Genomic DNA, 27,945 nt, shown 5'->3' on the forward strand with positions numbered 1-27,945 from the left:
AACAATAAAACAAAACTATTTAATTATGGATAACATTGGTCGCGGTAGCCCACTACGACTACTAAACACTTTGCGTTTAACCGATCCCTGTGTGTATTTTTTCGCCGTCTTCTCTCCAACTTCTCAGTGTTTGTCGCCACCACGCGGCCAATCTTGAACGGAGACGATCCGTCAAAAGTTTGCACTGCGCGGACAAACAACGGGAAAATTGCGGGGCCGGCCAGCCCGGCCAGGTTTGTCTCAAACAGGAACCCGGAGAACAAGCAGGAAGTTGTCTCTCTCTCTCCCCCCCCCCCGTCTCAAGGAGCCACCGCCGTCTTTATCTCTCTGGACAGCGCGGGCATCAGACCCCGAGACGTCTCTCTTGGCTCGCTCTCCACCGATTGAGACGGCTTCTTCCCCTAACGAGCGGGAGACGCGCTTGCAGTCCCCGCAAATCGGTTAGTAAAGCTGACCCGGCGATTGCTCACTGTTGGTTTGCTGATAACGCTGTTGCTGCTGAGGATGCTGACAATAACGATCGAGTATCTCCACCACCTCCTCCCCCCCCCACACCGAATATCAGGCGCTAGGCTTTAAACGTGGCGAGTACGTTTTGCGATAGCGACTCGTGGGTGGATGGTGAAAGAACGGTGGTGGTGGTGGTGGGTCAATCATTAACCGGACGTCGCCCGCTCAGCCAGAGACAACCTCCTCCCACCCCCTCCCACGCCGCCGTCGCGATAACTCTCGCAGACAGCGGCCGTGGGTTTCGACGTCCGGCGCGGAGATGGAGCGACGAATTCGGCGCGTGGGAATAGTGGCCTCGTGTCGCTTCGGCGGATGAAGTTTGGTGAACCGAGGGGCGGGCGGGCGGGCGGGGCGGGCAAGCAGCTGAACTTCTGAACTTCTTTCGCACCGCACGTAGCCAAGCGTGCAGTGCCGACCGGAGGTGCGGGTGGAAACGCAGTGGGGGGGGGTGGGGGGGGCGGCGGAGTGGCGGCCAAGGGATGGGACGCGTTCCGGGCGCGGAGATGGAGCGACGAATTCGGCTCGTGCGTAGAGCGGCATTTCCTGGTGGATTGCATGAATACGTTACATTATACGGACGTATCTACCGCCTTAATTCAAGGGGCTTTACAACAGTTATACACGAGATGGCAGTGGTGGAAATAAAGGGCCCGAGGTTATGAAGAGTGAGAGGAGGCCTTCATCCAGCGGTGGATTGATCATGGCTGATGCCGGTGACGGGGTTAAGCAACCCCCCCCCCCACCCCGAGAGTCGCGTGTTTCATGAATATTCGTGGTGTCTCTGTCAAACGCTTGTCTGGCCGTGATTGAATGAATGCCGTTACAAATCTGACATTTCCATCTGTTACTCTTTGGTTCTTTCGGTAAAGTCACGTAGGTATGAAATAAAATAAATCACGACGTTTCGGGCGCAACACAAGCGTCCGTCATCAGGTGGGAAAGCATGACCTGCTGCTGAGGCAGACTGTTTTAAAAGGCTTGAAATTTGGTGTAGCAAGTCGATTTTTGGGTGGAACAGGTCGTATTCTTATTTATTCTTTTGCCAAAATGCCTGGCTGCCTGGGATGTCAATGGAATAATATCCGAGGCTCAGCGAGCCAAACCCCAAGGCACCCTGACAGCACGTCTTGCATGGACGCTCACAGTAAACGACACCACATCCGTACATGGTGGCATAAGCAAGAATTCTGCCGTGTCGAACCTGGTCATCTCCCTGGACAGCGACCCAGGGGGTGGCCCGATCCATGTCCCGTCGCGGCGGTCGAAACAGTTGGGAGGCAAAATCTTGACTCAGACCTTTCGTGACTGCAGGAATTCATATTTTTGGGGGTCTTTCGGAAAAGTCACGTAGATAGGTTCAAAGAAAATAACACAAGCGGTCGTCTTCAGGAGCAAAAAAAAACGAAGACGACCGCTTGTGTTGCGATCGAAACGTCGTAGTTTTTGTTTTTTTTTGCTATTTTCTTTGAACATGTCTACGTGACTTTACCGAGAGACCCAAGAATATAGTTAGAGGCAAGTTTCTCTGAACGTTGCTGTCACATCAACTGTGTGGGCGTATGCGTGTCTCTATCTCCGCGTGTGTATTCATGTCCGTGCGTCTCTACGTGTCTCCGTGTTTGTGTTGCTGCGTGTCTCCGGGGTTTGTCCCAACTGGGCACCCGCGACCGAGGGAGTTGAGAGGGCCTTGGTCTCCACCCAAGGCCCTCTCAATTTTCTGCAGCCGTCAGCCCAATGGCGAGGGGGGAATGGTGGGAGGTGGGCGGAGGGTTCTTGAGGTTCTTTCCTGATTCCTGAAATACCGCGGCACACTTCGGGCTTCTGGGTATGCCATTGCACACCAATAACCTAGCACTGCTATAGTACAGAGCTCCCTCTAAAGTAAATATCATTTTGTTTTCGCTATTGATTACGATTTGAATTCGAGCTGATTTTTTAGTTTGTTGCGCTGCTATTTTTGTTCCCTGCCTCTCTTTAAATCCAGGGGTGCTCCCGCCCCCACCTTGATCCGCTTCGGGCCCTGAGCTATTTGCTCGATTTGCCCGGTGGCCGGTGATGGCGGAGGGCGGAGCGGCGCAGGACCGGCCGAAGGCCTCATCCCTGCTCCTCCACCGCAGGGAGCGGCTTGTCCTGGCCATGGGCCCGCAGGTGGAGGGCCTCCTGGACGTCCTGTTCGCTCGCGACATGGTCTCCCTGGAGGAGAGAGAGAGCATCGTGTTCGGCAGGTAACCCGTATGCCCTACGGATTGTTAGATGCACTCTGGGGGGAGCTGTAGACCAAGGGAACGAGGGCACAGGGGCACGCGGTGGCGATGGAGCGACGATGTAAAGTCATGTGGAGGTGGATTTTGAGTGTCACAGCGACGGCGTGGCGAGGCCTTCATCCAGCAGTGGCTAGACCGCGTCCGTTGATGGCCGTGGTGACAATGATTACTTGAGATTGTGTAGGTCTATGGCTTGCAGTTCGAATGTTAGTAGGCCGCCCTGGTTAATACTGTCGTACAGGTGTATTTACCATAAAATGCGTGCCCTCTGCTTCACGGTCAAAAAAAACCGTGGCGTCATTCAGAGAAGAGTAGTCGGTCATTGTGCTTCAACATCTTGGTCCATATTTTAAAAAAAAATTACTCGCAATTAACTTAATTGTGGAACACGGTAATCGTCGCCCCTGCGAAAACTGCGAAAACCTTTGCGGGACCTTCTTGGAAACAAAAGATTGTCGAGGCTCAGCGAGGCTTAACAATGATAGCGGCGGAGGCCGCACCGCAGGCCGCACCGCAGGCCGCACCGCAGGCCGCACCGCAGGCCGCACCGCAGGCCGCCTTTGTGAGCGTCCCATCGCGTTCTCCCAGGACGCCGTACGACGCGGCGCGCCAGCTGCTCTGCATCGTCGGCAGCAAGGGCGAGGAGGCCGCCGCGGAGCTGGTGGGAGCGCTCGCGAGGGCGGCGCTCATCCAGGTGCCCCCGGGGTTCGAGCTCCGCACGGACCAAGCCGACGCCGACGCCGCCGCCGGCACCGGCATCGCCGACTCCGCCGACTCCGCCGACGCCGACGCCGACGCCGCCGCCGCGACGCTCATCGCGGCGCCGTCGCCCCCCGACGGCGCCCTGGCTGCGATGCGGCTCCACCACCTGGCACTGGTGGACAAGCTGGACGATGTGGACGTGCTGGCCGAGCAGCTGGTGCTGGATGGCGTCTTGAGTCACGAGGACCGGGACAGAGTGACGCTTCCGCAGCAGACGCGCCAGCAAAACGTGATTAGCGGCCTTGAAGCGCGCCGGCAGGCCGCGTCCAGGCCTGATTCTCCAAACGTTTGCACGTTAATAATCCGAAAATCGGGACCACGTACCTGGTGGCAACGTTTATAATAATTTACTTGTTTTATCAGCTACACTGAGTCGCAGGACTCTCTTTCAGGAGGGTCCTGTTACATTTTACCGCGCCTCTTATTCGCCCCGCACCGCCCGATTAGCGCAGTTGGCTAGGTGCGGTGCGATCGTAGGTCCTTCGAGTTGACCCGTCGATGCGTGAGTAGTGGCGCTGTGGTCTCTGTTCCCGCAGGTGAGGAAGCTGCTCAATCTGATTCACACGAAAGGGGAAGCCGCGGCGGCCGCGTTTCTCCGCTGCGTCGACGCGAAAGCGGTGGCCGAGAAGGATTACTTCCCTTCGCCCGGTGGGAAAACGACGCTCGATCGTCATGCGATCTACTCGCCCAATCGCAGCATCTGTATAATTGGAGTTTGCGGTGTCTCCCTGCCCGTGGCCACGTGGAATTTTCTCCGGTTCCTCCGGTTTTGCCCTCCACATTTATAATCAACATGATGTGTTTAGAGTATTTAGCTGTTCTAGATGTCGACGTGATAAGCCACTATGTTGGGCTATCATTTGTGGCCAGGTCGCTCCTGAAAAAAGAGCTATCAAGCTCAGTGGGCTTTACCTGGGAAAATAAAAAAATAGTTTTAGTTGTTAGAGATTCCACACCAGCGACGCCTGTCACTTCGGCTCATCACGAGCTGCAGACCGGCGGCCGATCGTGGCCACCGCAGATTTACGACGCCGTTCAGGTGAAAGTAAAAAGGCACGGGTAAGTTGCTGCGGGCAATCTTATTTTTTAACTGCTGCCGTTTTACGAGGGACGTCTCGGCGAGGCGGTAAAGTTGCGGCGAGCGGCTGCTGTAAAGGAGTAATTGTGCGAAGCGGCAGAGCTGTAAGAATCGAATTGTGTTTGTTGTTTGTCTTGGGGACACGGCCCGTCAGTTTGCGCGTTCAACGCTTGTTGCAGAGGTCCACGGTTCCATTTTCGGCATGCCGCCCTGGTTAATCTTTCTTTCTTGTGGCATTTGAAAAAAAAAGCAGCTGGCAAAATAATGTAATCGTGTGTAGAGGAGTCTGGCTATTCGTCCGATGGCATCAGGAGCCACTCGATCGATGGTGTCCGTACCTCCTGTGTAACCGAATGCTGGGCAGTGCATGTATGTATGTTGAACTTCTTTCTCACGGTGCGAAAGAAGTTCAACATACATGCATGCACCGTACGCAGCCAACCATGGTAATCGGAGGTGTGGGGGAAGGACAACAGACTGAACACAAAAAAAACTTGATTCAAAAGTGCATAACTCCAGTGCCTTCCTCATATCGGAAAGAAGAGCATTCCAGATGGCCACAGAAGCGCATTTGAAAGCGCGCGATGCAGTGACCATCTTTGTTAGACGGCGAGCCAAAAGCCGCTGCTGCGAGGATGACTGGAGTTCGTGTGATGGTTTTTTTGTTCCTTCACGAGGTCATCAAAGGTGCTGTGGTTCATTTGTGGCAAGCAGTTTGTGTGTAATGGGCGGTCGGTTATACGGTGAGATCTCCCTTCATCACATTCGCAATCGCGATGCCCTTCCTTTCTCTTTGCATTCATGATGGAATTGGCAGCCCCTTCCGCGCGTTGTTCCGTTGTGGTCAATGTCCGCTGTGGCTGTTTTTCATTTATGTTGGAATCCACCGCTTGCACCTTTGGGATCGCGGGATCAAGTATTGGCCGGAAACTTTCCATAACAGAGCCGTTCCATGTGAGCGTCTAGCCGCAACTGAGGAGTGATCTTGTCCAGGAAGTTTTTGGGTCGCAGGCTTTTGTCTTTCTGGCTTAAGAAGTTCAAGGTTATGACCTTCGCCAGGCGTTACATGATCTAGGAGTCGCGAGGTTATGACCTAGAGCTTCCCCTTCCATTTTCTCTGGACTTTGCCGGCAGTGTGTTGCGTTGGTCACTAATTCTGCCGGCCATTTGCGTCCGACAGGTCCCTGCGATGTGTTACACTTTGCACTCCTATCGTGTTTTTTTTGTTGTTGTAACGTTCTGACCTGCCCCTACTGGACGTGAAAAATAGCTTCATAGCTCATCGGATTCCTCCGGTATAAATTCTGATGAATTGCATGAACGACTCTGCATTATAATAAGCATGTTTACCATTCGGTCAACTACGTGCTAACGCATAAACGTGTTGCGGCGGGCAGTGGAGGCGTACAAGAGCAAGCTGCGTCGGCACCACGAGGACGGCTCGCAGTCGCTGCAGATGTACAGCCACCTTGGCCACCTCGCCCTCGACGACATCTACACCGAGACGCAGCTGCACGCGCTGCCCACCGCGGCCGACGAGCAGCCCCTCGTGCTCACGCTGGACACGCTCCTGCAGCCGCCCCCGGCCGCGGCCGGCATCGGCGCCGACGTCGGCCGCCGCCCCGGGCCGCCCGGCAAGGACGTGGTCCTGCTGTCGGGCGACGCGGGCAGCGGCAAGAGCGTGCTGGTGCAGAAGCTGCGGCGGGAGTGGGCGAAGGGCGCGGCGTACGCCGAGTTCGAGTTCCTCTTCTCGTTCTCCTGCAGGCACCTGAACCACGTGAGGAAGGAGATCTGCCTGAGGGACCTGCTCTTCAACAACTGCTGCTGCCCGGACACGTGCCCCGACAAGGTGTTCGAGTACGTGCTGAGACGTCCGGACAGGACGCTGCTCGTGTTCGACGCCATGGACGAGTTCCGCGGAGACATGGCGTGCGGCGGCGGCGGCGGCGGCGACGTGGCGATGTGCGCGTCGCCGGAGGGCGCCGCCCCCGCCTTCGTGCTCGTCGCCAACGTCTTGCGGGGGAACCTGCTCAGGGGCGCGAAGAAGATCGTGACGTCGAGAACCAACTCGGACGTGAAGGTCATGCTGGAGACGCACGTCGGGCGGAACGTCGTCGCCTCGGGCTTCTCCAAGGATGCCGTCATGGCGTACCTGTCGAAGCGGCGCGAGGGCGAGGGCGTCGCCAGCCGGGCCACGGAGCAGCTGCTCCAGTCCGACCCGAACATCTACAGCCTCTGCCAAATCCCGCTCTACTGCTGGATCGTGTCGCAGTGCCACGGTCTGCTCCGGCAGCCGCAGCCGCCGCAGCACCGGTCGGCGCCGGCGGGATCCCCGGACTCGTCGCTGACGATCACCGAGATTTACCTGAGCATGCTCGAGGTGTGCTTGAGTCACAGCCAGCCGCAGCAGGGCCAAGAGGCCCTCTTCGGCGCCTCCCTGCCGCTGCTGCGCAGGCTCGGCAGCCTTGCCCAGAAGGCGCTGCTGGAGTCGGAGACCTCGTTCTCGTCGTCGCGCCTCAAGGAGCACGGCCTCACGGAGGAGGACCTCGCGTACGGCTTCCTCATCAAGTCGCAGAGCTACCGCGGCTTCGGCACGGAGGACGTGTTCGTGTTCATGCACGTCACCTTCCAGGCATTCTTCGCCGCGCTCCTCCTGGTGCTGAGCGCCGACCGCAGCGCACGCGACGTGCTCGGGCACTTCCCCAACTTCTCGCGAGCGACTCCGTGGCGGAGGCTGGCGCCGGCCTGCGTGGTCGGGTGGCAGCGGCGGAAACAGTGCCGCAAGCTCACCGACTCGGAGAAGAGCAACCTGCAGTTGGTGTCGCAGTTCCTCAGCGGCCTCCTGTCCCAGCGGCACTCCGCGACGCTGTTGAAGATGGCGGGCCGCCGCAGCGACGGCGCCCTCCGGCGGAAGCGCGGGGCGCTGCGCGCCCACCTGCGCCGGTGCCTGCGCGTTCACCTGGAGGATCTGGCGGCGAGCGTCCGGCTGACGCGCCGCGACATGGCCGGCTACCGCGGCCACCTGACGTGCGACTTCCTGTGGGTGGTGTGCTGCGCCCACGAGTTTGGCGAAGAGGCGGTGGCGCGGCGGCTGGCGCGCGACGTGCCGAGCTTCGTGAAGCTGAACTACGCGTTGGTGGGGCCGGCGCACTGCACGCACCTGGCCTTCGTGCTGCAGCACGCCACGTCGGCCGTGTCGGCCGAGCTCGACAACAACCACATCGAGGACCTGGGCGTGCGGCAGCTGCTGCCGTGCCTGCACAAGCTGGACCAGCTGCGGTGGGCGCGCGGTGTACACGCTCGTGGGAAATATTGTTGTTTCGTTTTTTATCCCCCGCCCCCCCCCCCCCCTCCCAAATTCTTCAAATGTAAAACTCTGTTTATTTAGAACTGCTTTTTTGTGTTTAATTTATCCCACCCCCAAACCTCCGGTTAGCACGGTTGTCTACGTACCGTTCAAAGTGCATGCAAATGGTTTTCTGACCTGTTTAGAATAGTAGGCCAGTGTGTGCTGGCATCCTGGTCCAAATTGGAAGAAATTACTCAAAACCTCATTGGGAAACACACAGGAATCGTTGCCCCCCCACTCCCCACTGCGACGTTTCGGCCACACCACAAGTGGCCTTCATCAGGTGAAGGGACCGGACTGTCCCGAGGACAGCGTTGGAGTGCCGAGTCTCTGGACTCTCCTGGCTATTCAAGTTCCATGCTTACCACCGCCCGCCTCTTTCCGTCCCTTCTTGATTTGTATTCTAGAGTGAGCAGTAACCGGATAACGGACGACGGCATCCGCGTGCTGGTGCCGGAGTTGATAAAGCACAACACCTTGAAGTACCTTGGGTAAGCGGCCCACCACCACACCGCCCGCCGTGCAAACGAGGGGGACTGTCCGGATTTCAGCCGCCGCCGTGTTTCGCTGTGTTAAACAACAACAACAACAACAAGGACAAAAAGGTGCAGCCCTGCGATTGCTTGCTCACGCCACTGCTGGCTGAAAGGGGCCACTGCCAGTATTGGTCACGGTATCAGACACAACGAAAGAACGGCAGTGTTTAAGCCTGCCTCGGCACACACCGATTTCCTCTTGCTTTACTTCGCTGCATTCGCTTATCTCACTTGTCTTCTTAGTAATATCCTCCGCTTGGCCTGTGATGTACGGAGCCTCGAGTACTTTGTCACTGAAAGGGGCTTTATAAATGCAGCTTATTACCGTTGTCATTACTTGACCTAAGAATCCATTCTGGGTATATGTCTTGGAAGAAGTGGGAGGAATCACAATTGACCTCACCACGCGCGAATTGGCGATCAACTGTGGTCAACGGTGGCGAGATGTTAACTACCTCACCTGGTATACAGGAGGTCGTATTCTCCGCATGATCGTGTGGATTTGTATCAGAGTCCTCCGGCTTTTTCCTCCACATTAAGTTACATGCGTTCAGAGTATTTGGCTGCTATAAATTTCTACAAGTTTATAAGCCGCTTCGTTGAGTTAGCATTTGTGGCCAGGTCGCTTCTAAAAAAAGAACTATACAGCTCAGTGGGCCTTACCTGGTACAATAAAAAATAATTTATAGTTTTAGTTTAACTCATCACCCTCAGGCAGCGACAGCACCGCCACTACAGGGACATGAAAGCAACTGAAGGGCAATTATCACCGGCAACGGATTTACTGTGAGTGGCTAAGGCAACTTTGTATTACTGTGGCATGCGGGAGGTGTGTCTAATCAATGAAAGCGAGAGTTTTTTCTAAAGTGATGATCAATTATATGGTCTACAGACCACACAACCAAGTCATGTGGTGTCTATCCGCCATCTGATTGGAAGTCACCAACCGATTCATCCACTGGGGCAACTGCGATGAGATTCGTCCAGATTTAAGCAACAGGATTATGGTGCGGTGACTGTTGCCGGTGATTGTTGCTGTTGCCGGCAACGGTCGCCCTCCTATTGATGCAGCGTCTCGTGCTCGCACAGACCAAGTGCACGGGGTGGAAATCTTGCGGATGCTGAACGCCATCTCGGAAGTGACCCGGGAGGATTGAAATTGCGAGCCAGCGGAGGGATTGAGGCGTCAGTCGACTCAAGGGGGATTGAAATTGCGAGCCAGCAGAGGGATTGAGGCGTCAATTGACTCAAGGGGGATTGAAATTGCGAGCCAGCGGAGGGATTGAGGCATCAGTTGACTCAAGGGGGATTGAAATTGCGAGCCAGCAGAGGGATTGAGGCGTCAGTCGACTCAAGGGGGATTGAAATTGCGAGCCAGCGGAGGGATTGAGGCGTCAATTGACTCAAGGGGGATTGAAATTGCGAGCCAGCGGAGGGATTGAGGCATCAGTTGACTCAAGGGGGATTGAAATTGCGAGCCAGCGGAGGGATTGAGGCGTCAGTCGACTCAAGGGGGATTGAAATTGCGAGCTAGCGGAGGGATTGAGGCGTCAGTTGACTCAAGGGGGATTGAAATTGCGAGCCAGCGGAGAGGGATTGAGGCGTCAATTGACTCAAGGGGGATTGAAATTGCGAGCCAGCGGAGGGATTGAGGCGTCAATCGACTCAAGGGGGATTGAAATTGCGAGCCAGTGGAGGGATTGAGGCGTCAATGAGCTTAAAACGCCATGCGAACTCCGGTCATCCTCGCCGCAGCAGCAGCAGCAGCTTTTGCGTGGCCATCTAACAAAGACAGTGGTCACCGCATCGCGCGCTTTTGGATGCGTTTCTGCGGCCGTCTGGAATGCTCTTCCTTCTGATATTAGGAGCTATGCACTTTTAAATGTACATTGGAAAACTAATTTTTTCACAGCTGCTTTTTGTGTTTAGCTCGTTGGCTACGTACGGTGCGAAAGAAGTTCAACGTACGTATGTCTAGCCTCGGGCGTTTTGCGTTGACGTCTCGCCTCGAAGTGAGTGTAACTTTATTTTTCCCACCGGCAGGCTCTTTAAGAACAGCTTGACGGACGTCATCGCGCCCGACCTGGCGAAGTTCATCGAGAGGAGCAGCACCATTGAACAACTCAAGTGAGAGACCCTCGGTGGATACGGTTGGCACGTGACGGGAACTCTCCGCTGAACACCCTGGGGGCTCCGTCGCAGCAATCGTTTTAATGGTTCATGTGGGAGATTTGGTCTCCTTTCGTCAACTCGTTCCTGACCTTACCCGACCCTCTCGCCCCATCGTACACCTCACGTAGATTCGCAGACTCAACATAAAGACTCAGCGACTGAGAAGGACATCTTTACTCACGTGGAGACCCACTGAATTACACAGAACCAAAGAATCAACATAAAAACATGGAATCGGAATATTTATTTTACTGGAGAAATGCAATCAGCTATAAAGCTTTTTTTCACAGATATCTAGTAGGGGCGAGTCAGAACGTTACAACAATACAAAAACACGATTGGATTGCAAAGTATAGAGATTAAATGACTGACACACAGATCTCTATGTATGTATGTTGACCTTTCGCACCCTGCGAAGCCAACTGCGCTCATCACTTGAGACTTGCAAAGAGCCCCATAGTCTTACATACAGTACAGATCCATAGGATCAACATAGAAACGCAGACTTGTTATAGAGAACCAATAGCCAACAAAGAGATCTATAGAAGAGATCTATAAATAAACCCACCGAGTGATTTAGATGCGTCGGCAGTGGCTTTGCGAGCTGCGCTTACACTCCAGCGGAACAATGCACGCGCCCCACGCAGCTTCCCAACAGAACTGGTGTGGTGAAGTCCAGCTTTCCCGGTTCTTTGGTTGTCATCATCAGCCAACGGCGTGATCATTTTTCGATTTAAAGCTTTCGTGACTGCAAGGATTCATCTTCTTTGCTCCTTTCGGTAAAGTCACGTAGAATGAGAATAAAATAATAAAATAAAACAATAAAATTCTCACGACGTTTCGGCCACAACAAAAGTGGCCTTCTTCAGGTGAAAGGAACAGACCTGTCGGGACGACAGAGCTACAATGAACGCTGCTAAGATTCGCAGCGTCTTTTAAGCTGGTTGAGAGAAGTGAGGCACCTTGAGTACATTTATTATATTGATGTAATTTAGACTTAGGTTTTTTTCACATCGGTTTACTGTATGATAGTTGAGTTGTTGCATCCCCTTTGGCGTCCATGTACGAGGTGCCTCTGTGGATGTGTAGGCTTTGACTTTAACATAGCTATTTCTGTGACCAGTCACAAGCTAATCACTCAACTGTTTCAATGCTAAATTCTCCCGTTTGATATGTAAACCCCTTTGTCAAGGTGCCTCACTTCTCTCAACCAGCTTAAAAGACGCTGCGAATCTTAGCAGCATTCATTGTAGCTCTGTCGTCCCGACAGGTTTGTTCCTTTCACCTGAAGAAGGCCACTTGTGTTGTGGCCGAAACGTCGTGAGAATTGTATTGTTTTATTTTATTATTTTATTCTCATTCTACGTGACTTTACCGAAAGAACCAAAGAAGATGAATCCTTGCAGTCACGAAAGCTTTAAATCGAAAAATGATCACACCGTTGGCTGATGATGACAACCAAAGAACCGGGAAGGCTGGACTTCACCACACCAGTTCTGTTGGGAAGCTGCGTGGGACGCGTGCATTGTTCCGCTGGAGTGTAAGCGCAGCTCGCAAAGCCACTGCCAACGCATCTAAATCACTCGGTGGGTTTATTTATAGATCTCTTCTATAGATCTCTTTGTTGGCAATTGGTTCTCTGTAACAAGTCTGCGTTTCTATGTTGATCCTACGGCTCTCTAATATCGGGTATCTCCCCGCCTCTCCCCTGAACGTTGTGATCCTCTGAGCCATCTCAGCCTCCCTAAGCCGCTAACCTAACCTGTGACCCCACACCCCTAACACCTCCCCCGACCCTTATAACCTATTCTCCTTTCCTCTAAATCTTACATCTTGCGTCGGCAGGTTCCTCCGGAGAATTGCGTTCTCTCCGGCTGCTATCTCCTCGCGCGTTTTTGTTGAATGTACATCATATACAGTGTGTGTGTGTGTGTATACAGTGTGTGTGTGTGTATACACACACACACACACACGCGCGCGCATATTTGCACACTGCATCTTGAAGAGCTACCGGGAGTGGTGAAAAGCAGTGGTTTAAATTTGTATTTAAAGCTTTCGTGACTGCAGTAATTCATATTCTTAGTTCTTTCGGTAAAGTCACGTTGAAGGGAAACAATAAAATAATAAAATATATAAAACAATAAAAATTCTCACGACGTGTGATGATGACGACCGTTTGTGTTATGGTCGAAACGTCGTGAGAATTTTTATTGTTTTATATATTTTTTTATTTTATTGTTTCCCTTCAACGTGACTTTACCGAAAGAACTAAGAACAAGCAGTGGTTTGTTTGGTAGACTCAGCGACTGCGTTGACCGCGACGCCTCTCTCTGTTTGTGTGTCCCCTAGCGCAAAGCCGTCCCCTAGGGTATGGAGAATCGGGGAGACTGCCCCGGACCCCGCGCATTGGGGGGGGGGGGGTGCTTTTGGTGGCGGGAGGGAACCTTTGGGTGCGGGGGGGGGGGCACCTTTTGGGTGGAGAGGGTGCCGCGCTTCGACCTCACGGTGTCAGATGTAATAATTTTTTTAGTTTTAAGGGGTTGGGGGGGGGAGGGCACGTGGTGTGATTTTCCCCCATGCCTCGCTCCCCCTCTCGCCCCCCCCCCCTATCGACGGCCCTGGCTCGCTGTTTGCCGCCTGTGACCCCCCTCCGCCCCCCCCCCCCCAGGCTCGGCGGGAATGAGTTCACGGGAGGGGGCGCCGTGGTGCTGGCAGATGCGCTGAAGCGCAACCGCTCTGTCAAGATCGTCGGGTAAACTTTGTTTCCTCGGTTAGATCTCTCTCGCCCCGCGGTCTCACAAGGAAAAGGCCGCCAACTAACCAGTGAACCAGTTGCTCGTGTCTGTGTGTGTGAGTGTGTGTGTCGGAGGGTGCGTGTGTGTGTCAGAGTGTGTGTGTGTCAGAGTGTGTGTGTGTGTGTGTCAGAGTGTGTGAGAGTGTGTGTGTGTGTGTGAGGTGTGTGTGTGTGTGTGTCGGAGTGTGTGTGTCAGAGTGTGTGTGTGTCAGAGTGTGTGTGTGTCAGAGTGTGTGTGTGTGTGTGTGTCAGAGTGTGTGAGAAGGTGTGTGTGTGTGTCAGAGTGTGTGAGAAGGTGTGTGTGAGGTGTGTGTGTCAGAGTGTGTGTGTGTGTGAGGTGTGTGTGTGTGAGTGTGTGTGTGTGTGAGGTGTGTGTGTGAGGTGTGTGTGAGGTGTGTGTGTGAGTGTGTGTGTGTGTGTGAGGTGTGAGAGGTGTGCGTGTGTCAGAGTGTGTGTGTGAGGTGTGTGAGAGGTGTGCGTGTCAGAGTGTGTGTGTGTGAGGTGTGTGTGTGAGTGTGTCCGGCAAAACAACCCCCTACCTCCTCGCGGTGCCGGACGGGCAACTCTGTCGTGGACAGCGCTGTGGGGGGAGATCCAATTTTGATTGGCTCCTCCCCTCATGGCATATGTGTCCACCACAGGGGCTAAACGGGGGCTCTGGACGGGTGCGAGGGGCTGGTAACCCCTCCACCTTCAATTAATTACCACGAAACTACGAATTAAACTGAAATATGTAACAACTAAGCTTGTGCCGGAGGCCCCGGGGGGCCAGGCGTCTATGACGTCTCCTGGCCAAACCCCAATTGGCGGAGCCAGGAGATTGAATACCTACCCTCGGGGCTACTCCAGAAACAACGAAAAGCCACTACGGTTGGCCACGTGGAATGTTCGAACGCTCACTGCAGAGGAGAGGCTGCCACTCCTCTGTCGGGAGCTGGACCGGTACCGCCTGGATCTATGCGGCATTCAGGAGGTCCGGTGGACCGGCTCTGGCTCCTGCCACCATGAGGGGTGGACAGTCCTCTACTCGGGGCAGCAGACTGCCAAACAACAGGGTGTGGGTCTTCTTTTGAACAAAAGAATGAAGGGGGCGTGGGAGCGTGGCGGTGAGGTGTGGGAAGCTGTAAGCCCCAGGCTACTTTGGGCTCGCCTTCCCATCAACCGGAGGCGAGGAATGGTGGTCGTGGTTACTTATGCCCCCACCGAAGATGAACATCCGTGGAGGGATGCAGGCAAAGCCGATGAGTCAGATGCCTTCTATGACCTCCTGTCACAGGTGCTGGCTAAAGTGGCCCCTCGGGATAGAGTCATCATGTTGGGTGACTTCAATGCCCGAGTTGGTCATGATACTGGCACCTGGTCTGGAGTGATTGGAGGGCATGGGCCAGATCAGCTCAATAACAACGGTAGGAGGCTGCTAGATTTTCGTGCAGCCCATGGGCTTGTAATTACCAACACGCTGTTCCGGCATCGGCGCATCCACACAACATCATGGATGCATGCCGGGTCCAAGCAAGAACATCTGCTGGACTACATAGTGACGGACCAGCGAATGCGAGCCCATGTCCTTGACACCAGGACCTACCGTGGAGCTGATCTGCCCTCTGACCATCGACTAGTCATCTGTAAGATGCGCCTGCCATTCTTCCACTCCGGTGGTGGGTGTACACCCAGGACCCCATTCCAACCTAAAGTGGCCTGGTCTCAGTTATCTGATGAAAGTTGCAAGCGAGAATTTCATCATCGCTTGCGGCTGGGATTGGCATCGTCCCCGACTCCTCCTGATGTCGAGGGTAAATGGGCGAGGTTTAGGACTGTGATTCATGCAGCTGCAATGGCTGCTTTGGGTACGCGGTCCAGACCTCCCCAGACACCCTGGATGACAGAGGAGTTGTTCACGATGGTTGAGAAAAAGCGACAGGCCCACTGTCATCGGCTACAGAATCCCACGTCAGAGAATGAGGAGGCTTACCGCAGCCTTCGCTCGGAGGTTCGGAGAGCCGTGAGGCGCTGCAAGGATGGGTGGTGGTCGCGGGTTGCTGAGGAGATCGAGTCTGCCTCAGTGGCCCGTGATCACAAATCTCTATTTAACTCCATCAAAAAAGTAACCTGCAGCGCCACACCTATTACCATCATTAGGGGAAAAAACGGTGATCCAATTTCCGACCCCCAGGAACAGGTTCGCAGATTTGCTGAGCATTTCTGTGAGGTCCTGGGGGAGGGAAAATCCCTCAGCCAGGAAAACATCGTGGCACAAAGTGAGGATGACCCTGCTGAGGCTGCGGTGCCTCAAATATTGGATGAAGTCACCCCCTGTGAGTGGCTGGCTGAGGTGCCAGCTGCTGATGAAGTATTGAAGGCGATCCGGAGTCTGAGACCAGGAAAGGCAGCGGGCAGAGATGATCTCCCAAGCGAAATGCTGAGGGAGGGTGGCGTTTGTGCACAGACTGCCCTATATGACATCATAACAACAGTCTGGACCACTGGACGGGTTCCGCAGGATTGGAAGGATGCCCTGGTGGTCCCCCTTTTTAAGAAGGGGGACCGCACAGACTGTAACAACTACAGGGGCATCTCACTCCTCAGTGTGCCGGGAAAGGTCCTGGCAAGGATTATTCAGCATCGCCTTGCCAGGCACGCTGAGGAGAGGCTTGCGGAGCCCCAATGCGGTTTCAGGAAAGGGCGGTCCTGCACAGATGCCATATTTTCTGTCCGTCTGCTACAGCAGAGGTGTAGGGAATTCCAACAAGACCTACATCTCTGCTTTATTGACCTGGTCAAGGCCTATGATACCATCAGTAGGCCTGGGCTCTGGGTCGTTCTTCGTGCTTTTGGAGTACCTGACCCTCTGCTCACGATCATTAAGGACCTTCATGATGGTGAGCGGGCCCGGGTAAAACTACGTGGCCGGGAGTCAGAGCCATTCCCTGTACACCTTGGGGTGCGACAGGGATGTCCTCTGGCTCCCACATTATTTAACATCTATTTTGACCACGTAGTTCGTGAAGCCTTCAATAGCTGTACCGGGGGAATCTCCATATGGTACAGATATAATGGGAGGCTAATCGATGCCCGGGTGCGGTCAAGGGATGGCTCCCTATTGCTCAACCACGTTATGTATGCTGATGACTTGGTAATAGCTGCTCAGTCAGAGGAGGAGTTGGAGACGCTGCTGCTGAGACTGGAGCGTGCCACTAAGAGGTGGGGCCTTACCATCAGCCCCACCAAAACTAAGCACCTGCCTGGGTATTTTGTACCATCGGACACTCCACCTCCACAACTCCCAATCGGTGATGGGGCAGTTGTGGAGAGAGTGGAGAGTTTCCCATACCTGGGCAGTGTGCTTATGACTGGCTCCAGTTTAACAGCAGAGGTCTCACTCCGAATCAGTCGAGCGGCAATATCTTTTCATCGGTTGCGTAACGCTGTGTGGAAGCTACCTGGTCTGTCGCTCCGCACTAAGCTTCAGGTCTTCTCGGCCACGGTCATTCCCTCCCTTCTCTACGCTTGCGAAACGTGGACCCCCCTAATGGAACATCTTCGCCGGTTAGAAACATTTAGGCTGGCCTGCCTACGATCCATCCTGGGTTTAACCAGACTGGATTGTGTGAGGAGCTCACAAATCCTTGAAAGATCTGGGCAGGGTCCCATCGGTGAGCTCCTCCGGCAGGCAAGGCTGCGATGGCTGGGTCATGTAGCCCGCATGCCCAGCCACCGCATGCCGAAACAGCTTTTGTTTGGCCGGATTGAGGGGGCTAAGCGGGCGCGGCACGGGCTAGAGAAGAGATGGAGTGATGTGGTACAGGAGGACGTGGAGCTGAGTGGACTTGCCGATGACTGGTACCAGCGGTGTCAAGATCGGCCTCTGTGGAGGAGGCTCGTGAAGGATGCTACTGGGCAGTTGGAGGCAGTCGCCCTCCAACAACAACGGAGGGCGGAGGAGCGACGCTCACAACAGCGAGCGGAGCGCCGGGTGGCTAAAGCACAGCAGGTTGGCACAGTAGGGGGCACAGGTGGTGCATCAGCCAGTCATCTCAGTCAGTCGACCCGTGGCACCTGGGTCTGCCCCGTGACCTCCTGCCAGCGGGCGTTCGACACTTCACGTGGCCTCAGGGTGCACATAGCCTGGCACAAGCGTCGTGGTGACGTCACCGCCACTTAGTGGCGAATGGCGGTTGTTGTTGTTGTTGTGTGAGTGTGTGTGAGGTGTGTGTGTGAGGTGTGTGTGAGGTGTGTGTGAGTGTGTGTGTGTGTGAGGTGTGTGAGAGGTGTGCATGTGTCAGAGTGTGTGTGTCAGAGTGTGTGTGTGTGAGGTGTGTGTGAGAGTGTGTGAGGTGTGTGAGAGGTGTGTGTGTGTGAGTGTGTGTGTCAGAGTGAGTGTGTGAGTGAGTGTGTGTGTGAGGTGTGTGTGTGTGAGGTGTGTGAGTGTGTGTGTGTGAGTGTGTGTGTGTGAGGTGGGTGTGAGGTGTGTGTGTGAGTGTGTGTCTGAGGTGTGTGAGAGGTGTGTGTGTGTGTGTGTTAGAGTGAGTGTGTGAGTATGTGTGTGTCAGAGTGTGTGTGAGGTGTGTGTGTGAGAGGTGTGTGTGAGAGTGAGGTGTGTGTGCGGTGTGTGTGAAAGTGTGTTTGTGTCAAAGTGTGTGTGTGAGAGTGTGTGTGTGTCAGAGTGTGTAAGGTGTGTGTGAGAGTGTGTGTGAGGTGTGTGTGAGGTGTGTGTGAGAGTGTGTGTGTGTGAGGTGTGTGTCAGAGTGTGTGTGTGTGAGGTGTGTGTCAGAGTGTGTGTGTGTGTCGGAGTGTGTGTGTGTCAGAGTGTGCGTGTGTGTGTCAGAGTGTGTGTGTCAGAGTGTGCGTGTGTGTGTCAGAGTGTGTGTGTGTCAGAGTGTGTGTGTGTGTGTCAGAGTGTGTGAGAAGGTGTGTGTGTGTGTGAGGTGTGTGTCAGAGTGTGTGTGTGTGTCAGAGTGTGTGAGAAGGTGTGTGTGAGGTGTGTGTGTCAGAGTGTGTGTGTGTGAGGTGTGTGTGTGAGTGTGTGTGTGTGAGGTGTGTGTGTGAGGTGTGTGTGAGGTGTGTGTGTGTGAGTGTGTGTGAGGTGTGTGAGAGGTGTGCGTGTGTCAGAGTGTGTGTGTGAGGTGTGTGTGTGTGAGGTGTGTGAGAGGTGTGCGTGTGTAAGTGTGCGTGTCAGAGTGTGTGTGTGTGAGGTGTGTGTGAGAGTGTGTGAGGTGTGTGAGAGGTGTGTGTGTGAGTGTGTGTGTCAGAGTGAGTGTGTGAGTGAGTGTGTGTGTGAGGTGTGTGTGTGTGAGGTGTGTGAGTGTGTGAGTGTGTGTGTGTGAGGTGTGTGTGAGGTGGGTGTGAGGTGTGTGTGTGAGTGTGTGTGTGAGGTGTGTGAGAGGTGTGTGTGTGTGTTAGAGTGAGTGTGTGAGTATGTGTGTGTCAGAGTGTGTGTGAGGTGTGTGTGTGAGAGGTGTGTGTGAGGTGTGTGAGAGGTGTGTGTGTGTCAGAGTGTGTGAGAGTGTGTGTGTGAGGTGTGTGTGTCAGAGTGTGTGTGAGGTGTGTGTGTGTGTGAGGTGTGTGTGTGTGAGGTGTGTGTGTGAGTGTGTGTGTGAGGTGTGTGAGAGGTGTGTGTGTGTGTGTCAGAGTGAGTGTGTGAGTATGTGTGTGTCAGAGTGTGTGTGAGGTGTGTGTGTGTGAGAGGTGTGTGTGAGAGTGAGGTGTGTGTGCGGTGTGTGTGAAAGTGTGTTTGTGTGTGTGTCTGTCAAAGTGTGTGTGTGTGAGAGTGTGTGTGTGTGAGAGTGTGTGAGAGGTGTGTGTGAGGTGTGTGTGTGAGTGGTCCTGGGCCTCCTCCTAGGTCGACTCAGCCTCAAATGAGTACCTGGTGCGGTGCGTAAGAACATCGCCACTGGGGATACAAAGGCGGCCGGGCGTGGTTCTGGCCACGTACCCCCTCGTGTGCCCGTGCCGGCCTTCATAGGTGCTCGCTAACAGCACTTGCCCTAACAGAGAGGCTATACGGGGGATCTTTGTCTTTGTGTCGTGCTGGTGAGGTGAGGACAGGCGGGAGGGGGGCGGGAGACACCGCCTAAAATAATTAAATAAAGGAGGCGGAAACGAGGCCTGGGATTGGCGGACGACTGAAGGAGTGATTTGATAAGTGTGGGATAGGGGGGGGGTATGAGGGGGGGTTTAAGGGGGGGGTTATGAGAGAGGGGGGTTATGGTGTATAAGTGTGGGATGTGGAGTATGAGTGGAAGAGAGGGTTTCCTGCGCGTGCGGATGTTTGGCAATGTCTTGTGAGGAATTTCAACAAAGTCCTGAGTGGAAGATCGCCTCGTGGGCCACTCCGGCACACTTGTGTGTTGTGTTCTGTCATCGGAGAACTGCCATACAGAATCAGAATATGTATTTATACTGGAGGAATCCGATGAGCTATAAAGCTCTTTTTTCACAGATGTCTGGTATGGGGCACGGGGTCATAACTTTACAACTGACAATACAAAATAGCCAGGACACGTTTTATTCTTTTACAAACAGCTGCTGAGCACACGGGGCCCGAAGGTCCAAAACGTCAAGCGGACAGCAGACAAACGACACCGTTAGAGGTGTAACAGAGTGATCTTACACGGTTTAACACATTAGGCTTTCGCGACCAATATTATCTTTTTACTCTCCAACACAGCGGTGTGCTGCACTCGTTAACGAATTGTCACGTTCTGTTTACGTGACAAGCCTTACCAATTGACTATGTCGGGTGGTGGCGGAGTTGAACGACACATTTATATTTACGCGATCTAACCCCCAAAACAAAACCTCTCATGGAGTTATTAACACGTTTCTTGAATTGACAGCTTCCATTGAGATCGCGGGCAGACATCGTCACGGTTCTTCCCGACGTTGTGTGCTCTTCTTTGGTTCTTTCGGTAAAGTCACGTAGAATGAGAATAAAATAATAAATTGATAAAATAAAATAACACAATAATATTCTCAATTTATTATTTTATTCTCATTCTACGTGACTTTACCGAAAGAACCAAAGAAGGTTTAAAATAGCTTCAGCAGAGGTCCATATATGTGTATATGTAGTATTCGCAGAGCTCAACAACAATACCTAATGAGTTTAAATTTCGATTTAAAGTTTTCGTGACTGCAATGATTCATCTTCTTTGGTTCTTTCGGTAAAGTCACGTAGAATGAGAATAAAATAATAAATTGATAAAATAAAATAACACAATAATATTCTCACGACGTTTCGGCCACAACACAAGCGGCCTTCATCCGGTGAAGGGGACGAGACTGTCTGGAGGACCTATCGCCAACGTCAAAGTTCAACAAACTCTGCGTTCATTGACCAGACACAACTCAGTCGCTCTTCTGCCGCCATCTTACCAGGTTGCCATAGTTGCTCACAGTAAATGCGTTGCCGGTGACATCGCCCTAAAGTTTCCCCGAATGCATCTTGGCCTTGGGGTAGGGCTGCGGGTGGAGTGGTTGGCGCACTGAACTAAGAAATCTTGAGTTAAATTCCCGGCCATGGCGAACATTGTTGGCGAGCGATATCCGAATCGGACGTGTGTCTCTCTCCCCCCTTCGCCAAAGCCGCACCGACCGGCGTGGTGAAGCATGGTCAAACAACCTCCATTACTGACAAAAGCAGTGGCTTGATAACGAACTGCGAGTGTCATTTTGTGTCATCGCAGCTTTAACGGCCACCGGTGGTACTTCCACTTGGGAGTTTGTGTCTTCATGATCGCCTATTGTCAATCTACTGCTGGATGAGGGCCACCCCAAGGCAATTTCCACCCGTCTCTATTGCGCAATCTAAATCACCCAGCAACCTGCATGTCAAGCGATTTCTTTGTGATATATAAAAACAAAAAAAAATCATGTTTTAACATTATGAGACCTCCTTTGCCAGAAACAAGATATAAGAACAGGTTTAACCCTTTTAACTGGCACAAAAACTGACACCTTTATTCAAGGCATCATGTTTGCAATAACCACAACACAAGCAGTCAAAATGCAAAAAAAAGGACAGTGCATAATATTATCAGAGTTGTCTTTTTTGTTTGCATTTTGACTGCTTGTGTTGTGGTTATTGCAAACATGATGCCTTGAATAAAGGTGTCAGTTTTTTTGTGCCAGTTAAAAGGGTTAAACCTGTTCTTATAAAAAAAAAAATCATGTTTTAGCGAGCTGCGCGTAACCACCGCGGTTCTGTGCGTCGCTCCTCTCTCCCCCAGTTTGTGGGGCAACGCGATCGGCGACCGGGGGGCCGTGGCGTTCGCAGAGGTGCTGGAGCAAAACACGCCGCTGACCTGGCTCAGGTACCCGCGCCGTCCACCTCTGTTCCCACCGCGTCATTGTCACCCCGTACGTAGTTAATGACGACGTCCTGTTTTGTCCGTTCTTCGTTTGTTTTAGCCGCGAGTCTCGGTCCCGTGGACTTAACCCCTCCTTTTCCCGTTCCGATGACGTACGTGGACGTATGTGTACGTCATCGGCGTAAAGATCGCTTGTGTTGCGGTCGAAACGTCGTGATTGATTTGTTTTAATATAATGTTATGGTATTCCTACATACGTGACTTTACCAAAAAAAACAATGAGTAATTTATGCAGTCACGAAAGCTTTAATTCTTTAGTAATGGATTTGTCGCGTAAACAAAACGACAAATAGTTTCTACTTCAGCCCACCGGTGTGTTGGAGAGTAAATCCACAACATTTACAGTTTGAATAGTACGATGTTTCCCTGGCAATTACATCATCCAGCATCATCGGGCGATTTGCCAGAATAGTTAAGCCGTCCACCTGCTTCCGGTCTTAAATAGTGCAGGACGACGTCATATACATAAACAGACTAACAGACTCATAGACCCACGTATAAACCCATAGGTGAATAATTATAATTGGGCAGTGACGTTACACTGCAGTCTACGGTTTGAGATATTGACCCGTGGTAATTCATAGCCTTACACAAAGATCCGCTGTGTAGTCTGAACAGACTATTGGGGCAAGTGCTGTTAGCGCGTATCACTTATAAAGGCCGGCATGGCACACGAGGGGGGTGGGTGGCCAGTACCACGCTCAGCCGCCTTTGTCTCCCCAGTGGCGATGTTTACACGCTGCACCAGGTACTCATTTGAGACTGAGTAGACCTAGGGGAGGCCCAACACCGGTTCAGATATTCGTCACCGATGATGGTCGTGAGCAGGCATGGAACTCGGGTCGCTGGGTTTTCATAGCGCAGCACGCGAACCGCTACACCATGCACACAGACTCGCACACACCTAGTGAATGTCTGAAAATCTTCGAGCAAATTATTGAAGGGGGCGATGGTGTTACTATGTGGCCCATGGGCTGAGAATGGTGGCCGCAGTCACACTGGGAGCTACTCTTAGACCATTCTTAGACCATTCTTTTCTATTTCATTAACAGTCGCTGCTCCTGCTGCTCAGAGCGCAGGTTCAGCAGCGGTTGGAGAACTCTGGTGACACCTGGGGTGGAGCTGCAAGTTCCTCCAAGTTGATTTTGTTCAACCTAAGTGAGAACTCAAACGACCAGGATGAGTCTCACCAGCAGCAGTTGCAACGGCCACTCACCCGGTTGAACAAATTGAACGTGAACCTTGAATCTCTGCTGTTAATGTGTCTGTGTGTGTCCCCTGTGCAACAGCCTGGTGGGCAATGGCATTGGCAAAGAAGGCGTCAGACGACTGTCCGAGGCTCTCCTCAAGAACTCCACCCTGCAGGATCTCTGGTTGTTGTGCAGATGTTGCCGTATTTTACCTGGGATACCTGTGACGGCTCTTATCTGAATAAGCATCTTTGCCAGGATGAGAATTGTTTTCACTTTCGAGTATAGCGAGTGTTGAGGGGTAGTTCAGTAATTAGCACGTTGTGATTTTCCATATTTGTAACGCACATTGTACTAACCACTGCGTTAAACCACTCCCGAACATATTCGAATTGAGCAAAACGAATTCTCACGGACACAATATGAAGCGCGTGTCATGACCGTACGAACGATGCTGAACGGATCCATCGACGGCGCGTCCATACAATTCACGTCTATCCCATTGACAGGTCTATCCAATTGACACGTCTATCCCATTGACACGTCTACCCAATTAACCAATTCTCACAGGCACGATATGAAGCACGTGTCGTGACCGTACGAACGATGTTGAACTGATGCATAATTGACGAGCCTATCCAATTGACCATTTCTCACAGGCACGATTTGAAGCGCCCTAAGAACGACGTTGAACTGATGCACCGTTGACACCGTCTGTCCACCGCCAAATCCTGGTGGCCTTTCCCCAGTGAGCGGCGTTCCAGAGTTCCGTGACGAGCAATTTCATTTTGTGTCCGGTCGAGGCAGGCTCGGGGAGAACTCCCTGACGGACGAGGAGGCCCTCATCCTCGCCGACGCCATCCGTGGAAAAATGCACCTCGAGCAGCTGTGGTGAGAATGCTGCCCCTGCGTGTGAATCCCTCGTAAACATTTCATCGAGAGCAGAACGACGTAAGGTGCCTAAGCCCTTTCCCGTTCCAATGACATGTGTACGTCGTAACATTTTATTTCGATTCCATTCCAATGACGTACGTGTGCGTCATCGGAATAGTGCACGTCATCGGAACGGCACAAGTGGAAAAATCAAATAGCGTTTTTGGTTACCGAGGCTCCCACAAGGCCATGCGGGAGGGCGTGCGGCACAGTTTGGCGCCAGCTATCGTTTCGGTTATTTGCGGTGAGTGCAATGTATTGAAAAACAACGGCGCTCTGCTTCTCTAAATAAAATGAGCGCTTAAGCGGCTTGCACGTTCCGAGATTCAGCGGTAAATTGGACACCTACCCTGCAACCTGCAGAAGTCTCGGAACGGGAAAGGGTTAAGAATGTCGCAAAGTTAATTTAACATCGGCCGTTACTCCCAAGTAATAGAGAGTTGCGATGTCGGGCGTCGAAAGATGACGACTGCCCTCTTGCCAGTGCCGCGGCTCAATGGGATCGCGTTCGCCGCTTTTTGCAGGTGCTCACGGTTCGAATGAAGCAGCCGCCCCGGTTATTATTTCAAGCGTAAGAACCTTGATAGTAACTGTGTGCCGTCTGCTTCACAGTGAACGTTAGAGATCCAGTGACGTCGTTTGTAAGAGTGGGCCACAAAGATGACACGGCAAAATACTTAACTGAGATTATACAAAGCAATCATCGCCATCTACTGGCAGACTAATGAGACTGTATCCCGGTTCTTTGAGCTATCAGCTGCTTAAACAAAATCTTATAGATAAAGGAAGACCTTAATCTGTATGTTTCAAAACCTCGAGGGTACTTCCCGACAAGGTAGAAAGATGACATTTGGTATAGGTAGCTTTTAGGACCCAAACAATAAGAAATATCTGAACATCCTAGATCTTTTATTTTAAGGCCCCCAAATCTCGATTTTAAAGTGCCCCATAAACATGTTTGTGCGTGTCATTTAGAAACCGTTCAAAATATAAGATTGCGTTTTTTTGTTTGACAGTGTTAAACAGCAAAAAAGATTAAAGCGAGAACCATTGCTCTATCTTTTATTGTTTTTGAGATATTTTGGATTCAAGCAGTTTTGAATGAAAAAATACAGATTTTATGATGTTCAAATCTGAATAATTGGAAAACGGTAAAATATGGGAGCTTCCCCTCAGAGTATTAGGGCCATTCTTTCTTGTTCTTTCTAATAGAAAAATAACATAATCAAGTGGTCAACAATTTAAGGTTAATTATATTTATTGAAAACTTTTGCCTGGCGAAGACAGGCTTCATGAACAAGTAAACCTTAAACTTGAACTGCAACTGTTCACAACGTAACACAGCCCGGGAAGACGCCTATCATGGCCCGGCGTGTGTGGTGGTCACCCATCCAAGCACTATACAGACTCAAAATCCTGCTTAGCTTGTGATATCTGTCGAGATTGGGTGCATTATGGGTGATTTGGTAAAAAGGACTAAAATGCATATTGCTCCGTATGTGAATACAGTTGTCCTTCGGTTCACGGTTTTTAGGTTGACGTTTCATATGACCCCACGGTTTCCGACTGCCGTTAACATTTTGATAGCGGCCTGTTTACGTTATGCGCGCGGGCACCAATTTCGGCCAATCCGAGCGCTCGTAAGTGGACTTGAGCCATGCCCTCAGCAACGTCCATTTATGAGTGCTTAGACGTTGACTTGCTTTGTTTACATTACGTTTGCTGTTTTGGCAGCGGAAACAACTCCCTTGCAGACTCGGTGATTTTGTAATCAAAGTTTTTGGGTTAGATCGCGTTATTATAAATGTGTCGCAACCCTCCACCACCCGACACAGCCAATCAGTCAAAAATGTATCACGTTACCAAAACGTCAATTAGTTACTTCTTCAGCCCACCGGTGTGTTTGAAGAGTGAATCCACAACTTTTCGAATTTGAGTACGACGTTTCGCTGGTAATTACATCCAGCATCTTCGGGCGATTTGCCAGACTAGTGAAGCCGGAAGCTTCCGGAAGCAGGTGGATGGCTTCACTATTCTGGCAAATCGTCCGAAGATGCTGGACGTAATTACCAGCGAAACGTCGTACTCAAGTTCGAAATGTTGTGGATTCACTCTTCAAACACACCGGTGGACTGAAGAAGTAACTAATTGGCGTTTTCTTAACGTGACACATTTTTTTACTGATCGGCCGTGTCGGGTGGTGGAGGATTGCGGCACATTTATAATAACGCGATCTAACCCAAAAACCGTTGTTATGAATAATACTGATCGGTGATTTCGATTAACAGTTATTTCGGCTAACAGTAGTTTTCGTGGAACGGATTAAAAAGAACATTAACCGAAGAACGACTGTGATGTATTCATCTCCACCGTTTAGGTTGAACAAAAATAAATTTACCGTGCTCGGCGCCGAGGCCATCGCTGCTGCCCTCAAAGACAACACCTGCTTGAAGTGTGTCGTGTGAGTAGACATTTAAATATGGTCATCATCGCCAACGTGCAACTCCTTGATTTTCAACTATGTCTCTGTCAATCATACAATTAAAAAAACTAAAACGCTATATGAAACATTTTCTTTTACCAGGTAAGACCTACTGAGCTATATACTGTGGCTCTTTTTCAGATACGATCTGGGCCACAAATGATATCTCATAAGTGGCTTATCATGTGGGAATTTATCACAGCCAAATACATCTAAACGTGTGTTTGTAAATGTTGAGGGAAAAACCTGGAAGACCCAGAGAAAAATCAACGCGACCACGGGAATAACGTGCAAACTCAAAATATACAGGTGTCAGGGTCGGGATCAAACCCACGACCTCCTCCTGTATACCTAGCGAGGCAGTTAACATTTGGCCACATTGGCACCCCATCACCATCTGACAGGACCCCCAATACGAAGGAAGTTACTCACGACTCTGTGCTTGGCCCTATTCAGCTTTCTCTGTACGCCCTTAAAGAACCTGCACTCGCTCTGTGCAATATTGGCCTTCACATGTCTTTGTCTTGTTGTTGCTGCTGCTGCTGTGTTCGTACGCCGCGGGTATCCATTGTAAAATAGCCGGACATCTGGCTAAAAGGGATCATCCGTGTAATAAATGATATAAACAAACAAATTATCAGTCATGTTCAATCGACTGCTGGGTGAAGGCCCCCCCCCTCCCACCCTAAACCGCCACCACCTCTCGCGAAACTTCGATGTCATAATAATGATAAATTAACTATAGGGCATTCCCATGTCATGGTACATATCTGCGTGAATGTCCAAGGTTATACATTTGCTGTTTGCATACAATAATGCTGCGGTATTATCGAAGACGTGTGCGTATTCTTACGAAACATTTATTTCCGTACGTCTGCTCGCGCATGTTAAAGCAACCTGTAACGTTTTGCCTCTCGTTACAGGCTGAGGGATAATGACATCCCTTACGACGAATACGTGAAGATACAAGATAAAGACAGCAGAATAGAGTAGTAACACAGACCGCTTGTAGGCATTTTGTTACATCGAAATTAAAATTGAGACAAACGCCGGCGGCAGCTGTTTACGAGTTTTGCCGGACGTCAGTGTCATCTGTTGACAGCCAAGCGGGTGGTGAATGCACTTCTTGGTTTTTACACTAACTCAACTTGCACTAAAAAGACGTACAAGACCAAAGCGACAGCCCACTCGTTTGTGCCAAACGGACTCCTAAATCGGTGCTTTACCTGTGGCTTTTTTGTTGTTGTTACGTACGCGTGACAGAACGTGTTTTTAATGGGAACGTTTTAAAAATGAATTTGCGTGAACTCACGGCGACGACGGAGGAGGAGAGTGGCGCGAGCAGGAGACGTGGCGTTTGTAATGTCCAGCCCGAGACTTGTTACACAGACACAGCGGGGAAAAGTTTCTTACATCTCCCCTCCATTCCTCTCTCCACCCAGCGGTATAAGGGGCCGTCCATAAATGACGTCACGCACCTGGAGGGGGGGGGGGGGGGGTCAGACA

General features: G+C 51.8%; 1 protein-coding gene across 1 annotated transcript; it reads left to right on the forward strand.

The window, feature by feature from the left end:
- The first annotated feature begins 165 nt into the window (after positions 1-165).
- LOC116952588 (nucleotide-binding oligomerization domain-containing protein 2-like) lies at positions 166-27,945 on the forward strand. The gene is made up of 13 exons (XM_076074324.1): positions 166-440; positions 2,495-2,735; positions 3,363-3,765; positions 4,073-4,184; positions 6,012-7,893; positions 8,371-8,454; positions 10,543-10,626; positions 13,340-13,423; positions 21,694-21,777; positions 23,124-23,207; positions 23,832-23,915; positions 26,335-26,418; positions 27,363-27,945. Exons 2-13 carry the CDS (start codon positions 2,566-2,568, stop codon positions 27,430-27,432), a joined length of 3,225 nt encoding a protein of 1,074 aa, XP_075930439.1. The 5' UTR covers positions 166-440; positions 2,495-2,565; the 3' UTR covers positions 27,433-27,945.

The sequence above is a fragment of the Petromyzon marinus genome, chromosome 47 (assembly GCF_048934315.1).
Source record: "Petromyzon marinus isolate PM22_M1 ecotype Great Lakes invasive population chromosome 47, UKy_Petmar_22M1.pri1.0, whole genome shotgun sequence".
Lineage (NCBI taxonomy): Eukaryota > Metazoa > Chordata > Hyperoartia > Petromyzontiformes > Petromyzontidae > Petromyzon > Petromyzon marinus.

What these genes read in the sequence shown, in the direction of transcription:
- LOC116952588 (XM_076074324.1), top strand. Translation starts at nt 2,566, where the DNA reads ATGGCGGAGGGCGGAGCGGCGCAGGACCGGCCGAAGGCCTCATCCCTG. An exon ending in CACAAGCTGGACCAGCTGCG is followed by an intron (nt 7,894 to 8,370) that starts GTGGGCGCGCGG and finishes TTTGTATTCTAG; the next exon opens with AGTGAGCAGTAACCGGATAA. An exon ending in AGCACCATTGAACAACTCAA is followed by an intron (nt 10,627 to 13,339) that starts GTGAGAGACCCT and finishes CCCCCCCCCCAG; the next exon opens with GCTCGGCGGGAATGAGTTCA.